The 16,075-nt window shown below is 43.4% G+C and overlaps 1 protein-coding gene across 1 annotated transcript in view; it reads right to left on the reverse strand.

Annotated features, from left to right (window-relative positions):
- The window catches only part of ADAMTS6 (ADAM metallopeptidase with thrombospondin type 1 motif 6), a 400,079-nt gene that overhangs the window by 20,965 nt on the left and 363,039 nt on the right, over window positions 1–16,075 (reverse strand). Inside the window, exons 21-22 of the mRNA XM_069749400.1 lie at window positions 13,633–13,762; window positions 9,529–9,733 (exon numbers count right to left, since the gene is read on the reverse strand). Coding sequence (XP_069605501.1) covers window positions 9,529–9,733; window positions 13,633–13,762 — 335 coding nt within the window. The remainder of the gene's footprint in view (window positions 1–9,528; window positions 9,734–13,632; window positions 13,763–16,075) is intronic.

Here is a 16,075-nt window from a genome sequence, read left to right on the forward strand (position 1 = left end):
AAAAAAAATTTGGAGCATGCTCAGTTTAAAATCCGTCATTTTCCAGATCCGGCACCTTCCGGCTCCCATAGGCTTCCATTCTAGCAAACAGCCGGAAGCGCCGGCTTTTTCGCCGAAGACAAAAAACTTTGCTATGGACGTTTTTTCCATTAACCGGAAACGGCAGATTTGCCGGATCCACCGAAAACCGGACGAAATGCAAGGTCATCCGGCGCTAATACAAGTCAATGGGAAAAATTAGCCGGATTGAGCCTGACGGCGAAAACCTGATGTGTGAGCCATACCCAAGTGCCGGTTCACATTGATGGGCTTTGGTCATCCATGTGATTCATCTAAGAGGTTTCCATTAGGGGAAATGCATAGTCATTTGTTTCTTTTCGAAAAAAAAAAAAAAAATTGTTTGCTCAAGTCAGGGGAGCCGGACTCTTGGCGATCAAATGATCACTGTGTAAGGTCTCAGACTAAGGCTGCACTCGAATGTCTGTGTACCCGAACTCATCAGACTTATACTGTATATGCCTCAGAGGCTGTTTAATTCGTGTCTGGAGACCAAAAGCCAGTCCAGACATCCTTACAGAAAGATGGGTTTACATTACCCTATTTTGCAGGGTTAAATGACCGTCGATCTGGTAATATTTACCGATTGGTGGATGTTTAATAGCCTGATTACACAGGCAGTCTGCGGCTAACGATGCACACTGAATGATCTGTAATAGATCGTACAATTTGCATAGGCTGCCATTGTTCTCTGCGACGCAAGTCTGTTTACACAGGACATCGTGCTGCCAAGGAATGATGATCTTTTGTGAAAACCATAAGATCATTTCACCTGATAAACAAGCAAAACGGAATCGGCAATCTGTTTCGACAAAGATTTGAGACACAAGCATTCTTATTAATAATAATCTTCAAGTGTAAATGCACCTTTACTTATTGAGAACAGATACACATTTAGCCAAACCCATCCTTCATGTCATATATATGAGAGGGTGAGGGGGAATAGAAGGCCAGCTTCAGGGCGAAGTCAAACGGCCATATAAATAGGAACAAGATTGCAACGCAGTGTCCAGACTGGCCGGTAAGCACTCCCAACTTGAGCCTGACAGCCTCATAGATTTCTATGCAGCTTTCAAGCTCGGGTGGGGAGAGCTGCCGGCCAGTCCGTGCACTGCATTCCTATTTTAGGTCTATTTATATGGTCGTCTGACTGCACCCCTAGACCAGCAGCCCACATTGGGCTTATTGGACTATTACCACATGCAAACTAAAATAAATTAGTTAAAATAAAGGGGGCCATCTTCTACTTTAAAGGACTCTTCAGTTTGTCAAGATTAGAAGAATGGCAGTGGGACATATACATTCATGTCTAAAAACGTAAGAAAAGCTATGAAATTTGTATTCCCTCCTTTAACATTTGCCTTCAGGAGATATATATATATATATAAAAAAAAAAAAAAGACGTAAAAGTATTGGTTAGGATGTGAAAAGACGGATGGTGACTTGTTTCAATTGTCTCCCGAGACTTTCCTAGCCTAAGGCACCCTTGGAGGTTGGTTGTAGGAATGCATTTAACTAACTGAAATAAGCACATTTTAGAGTCTACCTAAGGTGTGTTGTGGTATTACCCGGCTTTTAGTCTTACAGAGGAAACTCTGCAATTTAGAACTAGCCAAAAAATTGGGATTTATGAAAAAAATACTTTAACCCCTTCACTCCCGGGCAATTTTCCATTTTTTTCCTCTCCTTCCAAGAGCCATAACTTTTTATTCTTCCATCCCCACAGCCGTATGAGGGCTCATATTTTTGCGGGAGGAACTGAACTTTTGAATGTCATCATTCACTATATCACGTGATGAACTGGAAAAAAAATCCAAGCGCTTTGAAATTGCAAAAAAAAAAAAAAGCCTTAGTTACTCACTGGTTAACGGAGTTTTTCGGAGTCCATGACGGCACCACGGAGAGAGGGGATCTGCCCTTCAGGAACAGGAAACCTACAGATACATAAGGGCGGCACCTCTCCCGCGCATCAGTTGGTTTACAGAGCACAAGAGGACCACCAAGGTTAACAGCATAATTTATATACAATGATACTACTGCTAACTATTCACCACGAGTGGACTATACAAAAAAAGGAAGAGGTGTACACCCAGAACTTAAGAAGACAGGAGGGTATGTACGGGTGCTGTCATGGACTCCGAAAAACACCGTTAACCGGTGAGTAACTAAGACTTTATCGGTCGTCCAAGACAGCACCACAGAGAGAATTACAGAGAGTAAACTGACTAGGGAGGGACTACAGCTTGCAGCACCCTTACACCAAAAGAGAGGTCCGAGGAAGCACCCAGGTTTAATCTATAATGGCTATAGAATGTGTTTGGAGAAGACCAAGTAGCAGCCTTACATATTTGGTCGATCGACACCTCTAACCTCCGCCCACGAGGCAGCCATAGCTCTAGTGGAATGCGCTCTTAGACCTTCAGGCACCGGCTTGCCCTTTGAGATGTATGCCAGCGAAATAGCCTCCCTGATCCACCTAGCTAGCGTAGAATTTGATGCTCTATGACCTTTCCTGCTACCCTGATAGGACACGAATAGGGCGTTATCTATTTTCCAAGGATCAGTCACTGCTAGATATTCCAGGATACATCTTCTTACGTCTAAAGTGTGTAGTTTCTTTTCCTTATCATTAGTAGGATTATGGAGGAAAGATGGAAGAACTATCTCCTGTGTTCTATGGAATCTGGGAACTACTTTAGGAAGATATGCTGGATCAGGGGAAAGTATCACTCTATCTTCCCTAAGTTGCATGTAAGGGGGAGGCCTGGATAACGCCTGGATGTCGCCTATCCTACGAGCTGACGTTAGGGCTACCAGGAAGGCTACTTTAAGAGATAGATTTTTAATAGAGGCTGAAGAAATTGGCTCAAATGGGGCTTCTGTCATGGCCGAAAGGACTAAGTTTAAGTTCCACAGCATGACCCTATTCTTCACCATTGGCCTAGACCGTCTTGTCGCCTTGATGAATCTGCTGACCCAGTAATTTTCAGAAATGTTGCATCCAAAGAAGGCCCCTAAGGCTGACACCTGTACTTTAAGAGTATTTGGCAATAACCCCATATCCAACCCCTTTTGCAAGAACTCCAAAATCTGGTCTATTCGTGTTGATTGACCAGCTGCTACCCCTGAGTTTTGAAGACATCTTTTCCAGATCCGGACATAAATTTTTGTGGTGACTATTTTTCTGCTCTTCAGCAGAGTGTTAATCATGCCCGGAGAGAAACCTCTATCTCTTAACAGCGACCGCTCAAAATCCACGCCGTCAGACGAAGGCCAACCGCCCGAGGATGGTAGACTGGGCCCTGGGATAGGAGATCCAGAATGTCTGGTAAGACCCATGGGTCGGACATTGACATAGTCCTGAGGCAGGAAAACCACGTCCTTCTGGGCCAGAAGCGGGCAATTGCTATCATTGTGGCCTTGTCCTTCCTGATTTTCCTCACCACCAGAGGAAGTAGAGACAGGGGAGGAAAGGCGTAAGCTAACCTGAAGTTCCAGTCTACGAGGAGGGCGTCTACTGACAGAGGATTTTCTCTGGGGTTTAGAGAGCAGAATTGTCTCACTTTTCTGTTTTCCTTTGTGGAGAAAATATCTACCTCCGGTTGACCCCACCTTTCCACAATGAGGTTGAAGATGGAGTCATTTAGGAACCATTCTCCCTGCCTCAAGGTGTTGCGGCTTAAGTAATCCACCGTAGTATTTTCTGCTCCTCTTATATGAAGAGCCGTCAATGAAAGAAGGTGTTGCTCTGCTAGCTGGAACAGACGATCTGCCACGTTCATTTAGGATTTGGAACGGGTTCCGCCTTGATGATTGATATATGCCACGGTGACTCGATTGTCAGAGAATATCCGCACGTGGTGGCCCTGTAGATAGATAAGGAGCCTTTTAACTGCCTGCTCCACCACCGTTAACTCCTTCAGGTTAGAGGACATTTCCGTCTGAAGCTGATCCCAAAGTCCCTGGATTATAATTTCACCATGTGAGCCCCCCACCCAGAAGGGCTAGCGTCTGAGGTGATTACACGAGTTACATTATATTCCAAGGGGACCCCGTGGATAGGTTATTTTGGTCTAGCCACCATTCGAGGGATACAATAGTGTTTTGGGACAAGATCAGCTGACTCTCTAGGTGACCCCCCCCCAATTTTTTGTTGTGGTAATATCTCACCCTGAAGTATCCTTGTATGATACTGGGCCCATCGTACCGCTGGAATGCAGGATGAGAGAGAGCCTAACAGACATCGCTTTTCTAAGGGACATGGCGGGGTTTTTAGAGGCGTTAAGCACTTGAAGGTGTAGGCGATCTATTTTTCAAGAGGTAAACGGCATTCCTGATCCTGGGAATCCAAGGTCAGGCCTAAAAATCGCTGCACCTTCATGGGCTGTAACTGGGATTTTTTGACATTTAGTAACCATCCCAGACGTTCCAGGGCAGACATTACTTTATGCAATTGTTCTAAACAGTGATCCGCTGTTTTACCTACGATAAGGAGATCGTTAAGGTAGGGGATTACCAGAATATCAGACTCATGCAGGTGGGCCATGACCTCCGCCATGACCTTAGTAAATACCCGGGGGCGACCAATATGCCAAAAGGGAGGGCGCTATACTGGAAATGTCTGACCACCCCATCTAACTGGACCGCTACCCTCAGAAATCATTGGTGTCCTGCATAAATGGGGATATGGTAATAGGCGTCCTTTAAATCCCAAACCACCATAAAGCAGTTTTTAAACAGTAGTTCTATTGCGGTATTAATAGTCTCCATTTTAAACGGTTGTATGGTCAGGAAATTGTTAAGAGCCCTAAGGTTGATAATAGTTCTGAAGGAGCAGTCTGGTTTACGTATTAGAAATAGAGGAGAGTAGAATCATCTACCCCATTCTCCTTTCGGAACCTCTGAAAGGACCTTCTTACTGAGCAGGTCATGAATTTCCATTTCCAGGGCCATCTGTTCTGCTGGAGAGGACCTGAGCGGGGTCACTCTGAAGAAATTATGGGGGATAGAGGAGAGCTCTAGCCGTAGACCCGTAGCCATTATCTTCAAAATCCAATTGCTACTGGAAATTTCTGACCAGGCCGGGTAGAAAGCAGATAGTCTACCTCCCACTGGGGCGACTAGTCATTGGGGTGGCTTTTTGATCTCACGGGATAGCTCCTGACGTCCCCCACCTCCAAACATGAATCCAGTACCTTTTTTCTTCTTATCGTCCCATCTGCCCTGGCCGGCCTTCTGCGAAAGAACCTTTTCCCTGTGAAGGGACGCCTATGAGAAGTGGTCGGTAGACTGGGAAATATCTTTTTCTCATCTCCGGCCTTCTCCAGCAGTTCGTCTAAAACCGGACCGAACAGGTATTCTCCTTTGCACGGGATAGAGCAAAGATGGGATCTAGACTGAAGGTCGCCGGGCCATCATTTCAGCCATAGGGCCCTGCGTGCCGCATTTGATAATCCTGCAGCCCTAGCTGCCATCCTTGCAGAATCTGCGGACGCGTCCACGAGAAAAGCCGCGGCATTCTGGATTGCCGGCAGGGATTTTAATATGGATTCCCTAGAAGCTCCATCTTCTAGTTTACAATAGAGAAAAACAAGGCGCACAACCGTGAAACAAATAACAGGGAGGTGCCAAAAGGCCGGTAGTAAAAAGCCACATGAACAAAAAGGAGAAAAAGACTACCGTAAAGCCCGCACACTACACCAAATAATATATGAAATTTTTCTTCCCCTGACGAAGCCATACGGGTTACGGCGATACGTGTTGGGTCGCGCCCCGATCCCATTTTCTTCTGGGGCCCCCTCCTGGTTGGTATTTCCCTCCTTTGTTGCTCTGCTAGTGAAATATTTTTACTATGGCTTATGCATTTGGCTCTGTGCTACTTCAGGTGCACACATAACTAGGGCCGTGTGTTACGGTTCTTCATCCGTGCTGGCCTGATTACTTGTCTTCTATGGGCTATGGTGGCTTGCCTCTCGGATTATTCCGGAGCATGATCAATTCTCTGTTATAGGTTTATATTGGTCCGAGTAGGATACATATTAGCCACTTAACTAGCCGTGGCTGAGCGTTTTGTATGTCACATGGTCACTATAGGAGGTTTTATATATTTGCCATTCCAGATGCATTTGTATTAGCCTATATGGTTTTGATGACTATTATATATTTATATTTATATTTCTTACTATTTTGTATTTATTGTCATTATATCATTTATTGTATATTACATGGTTGTCATGTTTGTAGGGGGTCCGTGAGTGGGGTGCTATTGTGCTGTTTTTACTTATGTTTTATATGTGTTTTTTGCTGTTTTTGTGTACCCAATAAAAATTTCATATATTATTTGGTGTAGTGTGCGGGCTTTACGGTAGTCTTTTTCTCCTTTTTGTCCATCTTCTAGTTTAGACCCTAGTTGGTCCAGCCAGACCATCATCGAACTGGCTGCGCATTTCGCAGCTACTGTAGGTCTTAGAGCACCAGCCGACATCTCCCAAGTCCCCTTAAGAAACGAATCTGCCTTCTTATCCAGAGGATCTTTTAAAGAAGCCATATCATCGAAGTGAATAGACCATTTTTTAGAAGCTTTAGCCACTGCTGCGTCTAATTTTGGTGCCTTATCCCACATGTTCACCAAGGGGTCGTCAAAGGGATATCTCCATTTAAAGGCCGGTGGTAGGGAGCCCTTTTTTTCTGGCTTTTTCCACTCCCTTTTGATAAGGTTTTGAACTTTGTCATTAAGTGGAAATGAATTGCGCTTTATTGGGTCTATACCGCCAAACATTAGGTCTTGCACCAAAAGTTCTTGTTTTTCGTCAGCCACCCCCATGGTGGACCTGATTGATTTAATCAGCCTGTCCATCTGGTCTAGAGGGAAGCAGAATCGATTAGAATCCTCTTCCGAAGAGGATGCAGAGGAGACAGAGGCTTCCAAATCACTCTCTTTCCTAGGGGCAGTAGACGAATCTGAGTCTGAGACGCTAGGTTCCCTTTTCTCTTGGAAGGCTCCCTTTGGGACAAGGATTTTAGGGAATCTTTTACTTCTCTCCTGATAATTTCTCTAAGGTTTGAAGTAAAATCTGGAGACTCTTCCGCCACCTATGGAAGCGTAAAGAAACCCTATGTAATTTAACTAGTTCTACCGCTATACAATGTATATATATATTTCCTTTACTCGCTACCGTCTGCTGTACACATGACTGACATAGTCTTTTAGGGTAGGCGTCTGGCAAAGGGCAACCACATAGTGCACACTCCTTATTCTTTACTTTACCAGCGCACTTTTTCCCCTAAGGAAAAAACATAGGAAAAGACTGCATCAGGGCACTTTCATGAAGATCTCTTACCCAGGCAGCAGCGGTAGGTACCGGATTACTGGGGGAGCGAACCGGATCCTTCAGTCTAGATGAAGTCCTGCGACTGGGCTGATCACTGCGTCTGCGGGTCTTCTGCTGGGGGTATACATGTGACCTCTCCGAGGCTCTGTCCTGCTCCTCCAGCAGACCGACGGGAGCTTCTGGCTCATCCATTGCTGCAGATAGGCTCACAAGCAGCCCTGCAGCATTCTGTCTGGCTTTATATAAGCCTTCCCCCAGATCCGGATTGTCAGCAGGTGTGTGGCCAGGGGATCCGCCCCCTACCAGTGCAGGTCACTGCTAGTCCCCCTACAGCCTCCGACCACCCCCCCACCATCGCTGCATGTGGCTGCACACAGCAGCATCTGCAGCAGAAGCCGGCCGGTGTCCGACCTCCAGTTTAGGCCCCACCCCCTGCCGCGTCACTTCCGGTATCAAAAAGAGCGCACAGGGACGTGCAGGAAAGCCTGGGCATGGTGCCGCCGGCCGACCCCGTCGCACACCGCCACGCCAAGCGCCCCGGACAGGACGCCGACATGACACAGGAGACGCAGAGGCTCCAGGAAGACTGCACGGACCGGGGGGGGGGGGGGGGAATACTCACCTCCGTTGCTGGCACTTGGAGATGGACATCCTCCGGACTCCGCTCCCCTGCTCCGCTCACTGCCGTAGAGCCCTACCCGGGCCCACCGTGGCGCTTCCAGGGACCCGCACTGCTCGAGGTAGGAGACCCCCTCGCTATCTGAGTCGGACAGCCAGCCTGGGTATTCCAGATGAAATACAGATATATCTGTAGGGCATCCTGTCCTCCAGGAACAGGAAACCAACTGATGGGTGGGAGAGGTGCCGCCCTTATGTATCTGTAGGTTTCCTGTTCCTGAAGGGCGGATCCCCTCTCTCCGTGGTGCTGTCATGGACGATCGATAAAAATGCAACTTCAAACTATTGTGTTTCACGGGGGTGTACTTTACCATGCTCACTATACGATAAAACTGACCTGGCAATATGATTCTCCAGGTCATTATGATTAAAAAAAAAAAAAAAAAGTAAAGTGGTGAAAAAAAATTGTAAATAAAAAAAAATAATTTTTGCTTGTGTCTCCATTTTCTGAGACCCATAACACTTCTAATTTTTGGAATATGTGGCTGTGTGAGGGCTTAGTTTTTGGCCCCGAGTGTACACGTCTATTGATTCCATTTTGGGGTGCATAAGATGTTTTGATCGCCTCTTATTGCATTTTATTGCAATGTTGCAGGGGCTATAACAAAATGTACTATTTTTTCTCACTATGCCGTTTATCGATCGTATCAATTTATTTTATATTTTTATAGATTATATTTTTATCAACTCAGTGATACCAAATATGTTTATTTTTTGTGTTTTATTTTTAATGGGGCAAAAGGGGGCTGATTTGAACTTTTGAGTTTTTATTTTTTTCATATTTTTACAATTTTTTTTTTTTAAACTTTTTACTGTATTTGGTAAAAGCTGTGATCGATTGTGCTATACAATTAATATACGTTGAAATTGACATTTAACAGAGGCAGATGGCAGAGGTGTTAGAGGCATATGATGGTTTATTAAATCAGCCATCATCTGCTGGGGAAGATGCGGGCTTGGTGTGCGAGCTTGCATCAAATGCAGGGAGGAAACATATGATGCTACTGTATGTCATTTGTTGGGAAGGGATTAAAGGATGTCTGCTAAAGCAAAAATGACTGTTCAAACCAAGCACAGGTTTTCAATGTACCCTTGAGTAACTTGGAACGGTCCATCCCCCCCACATACTTGCTTTCCATCTATCTTTGGCCTTCTCTCATTCCTGTGCAGTCAGAACTTTCCATCAAGGAAAAAGAAGGTGAAGATATATGAAAATCAAGCAGGTGGGAAGGTGTACTGGACTGTTTAGCCACGTCAAGGGTGCATCGACTGCAAGTGCTTGGTCTGAACAGTTATTTTGTGTGGATGGGCTTTCTTGAAAGTAATATCTATAAACATGTAAAATGGGTAGGCTTGGTGTTGCATCTACTAGTCTCCTAAAATGAGAATAAAATAAAATAGTTAATTAACTATATACAGTAACCCATACAAGATTTACAATATTATTGAAAGTCAATCTTACTTCTGACCAGTCCAAAGCAACCCACTGAGGAGGACAAGACTGATTATTACAAGCTTCCTTTTCGATGGGCCGATGAGTTAAGCAGCTGATGTCATCTAGTGTCTCTTCTTCTGAAGGTCCGATCCTGCGAATGCACAGTACTGTCCGTGTGCGCGTTCCCCCATCACAGGTCTTACTGCACTCAGACCAGTCCCCGATAAACCACCTGTAATGACAAGGCTATACATCTCATCTAAGTCCTTCGAGAAACACCAGATAAAATGCACATTGACTCCTTAAATGTGGAAACCGGATCACTTAGGCTCATTTCACACTAGCGTCGGAATCTCCCCGTCGCAATGCGTCGAGGAGAGATTCCGACGCTAGCGTTTGCTGCATTGCACAATGGGTGCAGCGGATGCATTTTTCTGGCGCATCCGCTGCCCCATTGTGAGGTGGGGGCGGAGTTCCGGCCGCACATGCGCGGTCGGAAAAAGCGGTCCGTCAGGAGAAAAAACCGTTACATGTAGGGTTTTTTTCTCCCGACGGTCCGCCAAAGCACGACGCAAGACGGATGCGAAGTGTGGCAATCCGTCGCAAATGCGTCGTCAATAGAAGTCTATGGGGAAAAAACGCATCCTGCAAGCACTTTTGCAGGATGCCTTTTTTCTGCAAAACGACGCATTGTGACGGATTTAAAAAAACGCTAGTGTGAAAGTACCCTTACTTAACCAGCATTTAATATCTCCAAAGTTTTGCCGATTTAAAGGGAATCTAATCGGTAGACTCAATATGGTCATAAGAAATTGAATGAACTGATATCTTAATATCTGACATGTAGCAGAGAATGCCACATTTTTATTAATATGTAAATGAGGTGATCTATGGGCAGGAAATAGATCTTCCCAAGAACCTGCCTACAAAGTTAATGCTTAGCGAAGTCCCTGTGCGTAAGTTCAACCCCTCGCTGTATGTGTGGCGTTAGGCTCCATTCATGAAAGCTTAGGAGTGCGCAGATCGACCCCATCCTTGCCTTTTCCCACTGTTTGGCCCTTCTCTGGACACTAGAATCAAATGCCTTCTGCCCAGGTGCCACTTGGCTATACAGAAAAAAGTGGAAGTCAGTGCTCAGAAGGGTAGAACACTGGTCAAGCGAGGTCAGGGGTGATCCGCGCACACCCAAGCTTTCATGAATGAAACCTAACATGTAGCAAGGGGATATATTTACATTCAGAGGTGTCACAAAGTATTAAAATAGATCTTTTGGGGAAGATCTATCGCCCGCCCAGAGATCTTAATACGTGATTTACATATTAAGAAAAACGTGAATTTCTCTGCAATAAGTCATCATATTGTATATATCAAGGTATCATTTTATTCAGCTTTCTATAACTTGTATGCTCATACAGACGGCTTAGGAGGGCTGACCTGACAGATTCCCTTTAAGAGTGTTAAGGGGTATGAAATTTACATTGGATTTTGGCAATTTTGTATATATCAAAGTATCATTTTATTCAGCTTTCTATAACTTGTATGCTCATACAGATGGCTTAGGAGGGCTGACCTGACAGATTCCCTTTAAGAGTGTTAAGGGGTGTGAAATTTACATTGGATTTTGGCAACCTCAGTTTTGGACCTGTTTGACACAATTACTTTCTGGCTTTAATAATATGAAAATTAACTACCAAGAATTATGATGTTTCTTAGTTTATGGTATACTCTGCAGTCAGATGCGGTTTCTAGGACAAATAGTAGATTGGCACACTTTGTAAAAAAAATAATAAAAAAAAAGATGTTTTTACAACTTTGCCAACTGCATAGTAGCTGCGTCGACAAAGTGGTTCCATCAGGGTTTTGTCCGGATTTCCGTCGGAAAACAGATTTGTGCCGATCCGGATAGAAAGCCTGACGTAGTGTGAACCTCGTCTTATAAGGCTACTTTCACACTAGCGTTTTTTTTTAATATGTCGCAATGCGTCGTTTAGGGGAAAAAACGCATCCTGCAAAGTTGTTTGCAGGATGCGTTTTTGCCCCATAGACTAACATTACCGACGCATTGCGACGTATTGACACACACCATGATTTCCAGAATCTTAGAGAACCTTCATAAATAACACTTGAGGGTATGGTTTGTCTTAGAAAATCGAAGACTATTCAATACACAGCTCGCGAATACTGTGATAAAACGCTCATGTTTACGTATCACCGGCAAAGAGTATGGAGTTGACAGATTACTTCCGTTATGTATCCAAGGCCAGGCATGTTCCATAATGACGGCAATGTGACAGAAAATCAATTTAACCTTTTTGCAGGTTGACTGTGCACTGAAATAGCTCTAATAAAAAGGAACGAAAGTCTTCTAAAAACATGGAACGACACGCTGCTCAACCCTGGAAGGGAGCCAAAAATATTTAATTTGACATTTGTGTCATGTGCGCCGTTTCATATTGTGTTTTGTTGTCTCTAAGTGGTAAAAAAAAACAAGTTACTTAAAGTTTTCTTCATCCAGTATCGGAGTGAGAAATTCTTCATTATCGCATGTTGACAGGTTTGACATTTTCGGAGAGAAGCCCGCTAGATAGTACGCTATGTGTTAAAGGGCTTCAGAATGATCCTAGGGCAGAGGCCGCGCCGTGGAGCAGACGGTCTGCAACCAATGACACACGAAATGTAACATAGCCCGGATTTTCTTACAACTTCTTTAGAACCTTATCATAACCATCTGTTGACTTTTATGCCGACGGCTGAGTTTTCAGGAATTACTCCTGGAAGATAACAGTTTCAAGAATGAGCCTTGTCTGAAGTTCCATGTAAAGATAAGAAAGAGACAGCACCTAATCGGAGTAATCGAGGTACAGCTAATGCTTTCCTCGAAAGATCGCACTATTGCCAGGGAATGGGAGCTCACTGGGGAAACGTTCCAGACGGTTCAACCTCAACTCCGACGGTCTTTGCCCCACCAGGGTTCAAGGAAGGCTGCTTCTAATAAACCAATACCAAATGTTTTTTTTGAGACGCTTCATCCTTCACATATACAAAAAAGAAAAATAGTGTTTCGCTGGATAGATTTATCAGGTTCACGGACTGTCAAAACCCTCAGCTGTACAAATGGCCCACAGCCTTCAGCTTCAGACAGAAGCCCTCCACCGGGGACCACAAGAAATCCTTACATTAACAACTAAACTTTACGCCAATTTCTTCTTATTTTACTCCTAAACCTCAAAGATGCCTGTTTGTATATACTGGACACTGCCCCTTCTATAACAATCCATTTGGTTTTTGTTGTGCCATGATTTTGCAAATTAATGTTTTTTGTTTTTTTTTACAAAGTGGTAAATGTGACTTTTTAATGATCCAAGTAAAAGAGAAAAATGTTCCAGCTTCTTGATAAAATGTAAAACTTTAATCCATCATATAAAATAGTAGAAGACACACTCCTGGGATAATGCCATATCACAAGTGAAGAAACCTACGCGTTTCGACCATACGGTCTTTTTAATGCTACTGTTGCCTTCAGCACTGGTTAAAAGGGAATCTAACAACAGTAATTTGCAATGTAATCTGAGTATGGCATGAGGTAGGGGCCGGGACACGGATTCAAGCGACGTGTCACTTATTAGGCTGTGAGCTGTTGTTGCAATACAATGAGTGTTTTAGCAGCAGGAGATTATCACTGCCAGACTAGGCGCACCTGTGAATCCTGGTCAAACCACGCCCCCAGAACTGATTACGGTCAATATACAATGTACACAGAAAGCTGCTAATCAGTGATGTGGGCGGGGTTAGCTTCCTGAGCTCTGCTGCCTTCTAAACAAAACACTCTGATTGTGTCGCAGCTGCAGCACCCAGTAAACTAAGTGATACATCACTGGAATCAGGGTCTCGGCCCCTACATTATGCTACTCTCAGATAAGGTAGCAAAAACCTGCTGACAGATTCCCTTTAAAATTGCAGTACCTGATTTTCTTGTACTTTTCCTCCAATTATGCCAGTTAGGGGAAAAAAAAAGAAACTACTTTCTCAATGTTAGCAGTGATATGAGCATTTGATAACATTTCCAGTTCTCTTTTCCCCGATTGCTTGCGGGAGTATCTCCAAATATATAACTGACGGCGTGGTACTTACTCAGGAGGGCAGAGCTCTGTGTTACACGCTCTCTGGTTTTCTGGGGGCTTACTGTCCAGATCACAGTAATTATTCTGCACCACAGAGTTGTCATCCAGTCTTTTACACACAACCTCTTGCTTCTGGATACCTGCAAAATAAAAGAAAAATTAAAAAATTAAGTCAATTAAAATCATCATGCAAGAAATGATGGAAACACATTGGTTACATAATACATGAGAACGTGTTCTGCAAAGTTTACAATTCGCAAACACTTGGGGTATGTGAATACGCTTGAAGAAAAATTAGCTTCAAATTCTCAAGTGTTGGCAGGAAAAATGCTGTGAACAGCAGATGCATTTTTCATGCACTTTCACTCCGTTTTTTTTAGTTGCATTTTTTTCTCACTCATTTGAATGGTTAAAAATGCTGAAAAAAATGCTGAAAGTAATGGCATGCTGCAGATTTCATAAAACTCTTGATGTTTAAAATCTTCAATAAAAAAAAATAAGCAGCATGTGTTTTCCGTCAAGAAAGTACAGCCAGACTGCATATTTCAATTGGTGGGAAGGGGAGGAGAGCATTAAAGGTGCACGGTCGGTAATCACAGAGTTGAAAAATTTCAGAAATCAGCAGCAGTTTACAGTGGACATCTTAAGAACTGGATAACACATACATACAATGGTTACAGCGTAACAGGGAAACTGTCACCAGGTTTTTGCTACCCAACCTGAGAACAGCATAATGTAGGGGCAGAGACCTTGATTCCAGCGACATATCACTTACTTCCCTTCTTGCAGGCATTTTGATAAAATCCCTATTGTATCTGATGCAGATCTAGCAGTTCTCTGAATACTGAACTCTGTATAACCTCGCCCACACCACTGATTGGCCGCTTTCTGTGTACACTGTGCATAGGCAGAAAGCTGCCAATCAGTGGCAGCGGAGGAATTATGCAGAGCTCATGAATATGCTTGACTACCTGGCAGCAGGTTCACTAGTCCTTTACATGTCTTTAAATAGTCCCAAGAGATAAAATCATTTAAAACTATTTTCTTAATTCCTTTTCTTAATATGTAATAGCTCACCTGTGTAAAGACCCCAAAGTCAGGACTTGGAGTATGATTGGGGGAAGGTGATTTGTGATTCGGGGCAAAAAGTGAGAGTTTTGCAAATCCCCCAAAAACCATAAAAAACAAAACAAAAAAAACCCTTTTTTTAAAAGATAAGAAAAGAAAAAAAAAACTTCAGAACATCTTTGCTATTATGTAAATTCACTTGACTATCCTTAGCGGTAGATCGGCAGGATACATTATATGAGCTAAAAAATAAAAAAAAATAAATGCAAGCCTACACGGAGATACTGAATTTGAGCGCCAGCTGGAGCGTTGAATACATTTTCTCTTTTGTTCGTTCATAGCTGCAGGCGAGCTTACCTTTTCCTAATTATATGCTTGTAATCAAATTACAGAATAGATGCTTCCTATGTTAAATAAAATATGATCTTTCACTGTGGGAAAATACCACCTCGCAGGCAGTCAAAGCTTCCCCTACAGTTCCAGTTATCAATTATTCTAAAGCACTGTCGCGTCTCATTTCGCACCTCCAATATTACCACCATTTACTGCACCACACTTGCCAAAATCAAGCGGTTGAATGAGAGAATATAAAAATACCCAACAGACCATCAACATCAAAAACACACAAGGACTTATTCCTTAGAAATGGGAATTGTATGCGAATCCCAGGGTTTATAATAAAGGAGTTGTCTGATCAGAGAATTCTGAATTAATGGATTTCAACCCCCTCTCTTCAAGACCTTATTATACACTGTGTGCAGAATTATTAGGCAAGTTGTATTTTAGAGGATTATTTTTTATTATTGATCAACAACTATGTTCTCAATCAACCCAAAAGACTCACAAATATCAAAGCTTAATATTTTTGGAAGTTGGAGTGGGGTTTTATTTAGATTTGGCTATCTTAGGAGAACATCTGTCTGTGCAGGTAACTATTACTATGCAGAATTATTAGGCAACTTAATAAAAACCAAATATATTCCCTTCTAATGTGTTTATTTTCATTAGTTAAACCAACATAACTGCACAAAATTTAGAAATAAACATTTCTGACATGCAAAAACAAAACCCCAAAAAATGAGTGCCCAATATAGCCACCTTTCTATATGATGACACTCAACAGCCTTCCATCCATAGATTCTGTCAGTTGCTTGATCTGTTTACGATCAACATTGCGTGCAGCAGCCACCACAGCCTCCAGACACTGTTCTAAGAGGTGGACTGTTTTCCCTCCCTGTAGATCTCACATTTTATGAGGGACCACAGGTTCTCTATGGGGTTCAGATCAGGTGAACAATAGGGCCATGTCATTAGTTTTTCTTCTTTGAGACCTTTACTGGCCAGCCACGCTGTGGAGCAGTTGGAGTCATGTGATGGAGCATTGT

The sequence above is a fragment of the Ranitomeya imitator genome, chromosome 1, assembly GCF_032444005.1.
Source record: "Ranitomeya imitator isolate aRanImi1 chromosome 1, aRanImi1.pri, whole genome shotgun sequence".
NCBI classification, from domain to species: domain Eukaryota; kingdom Metazoa; phylum Chordata; class Amphibia; order Anura; family Dendrobatidae; genus Ranitomeya; species Ranitomeya imitator.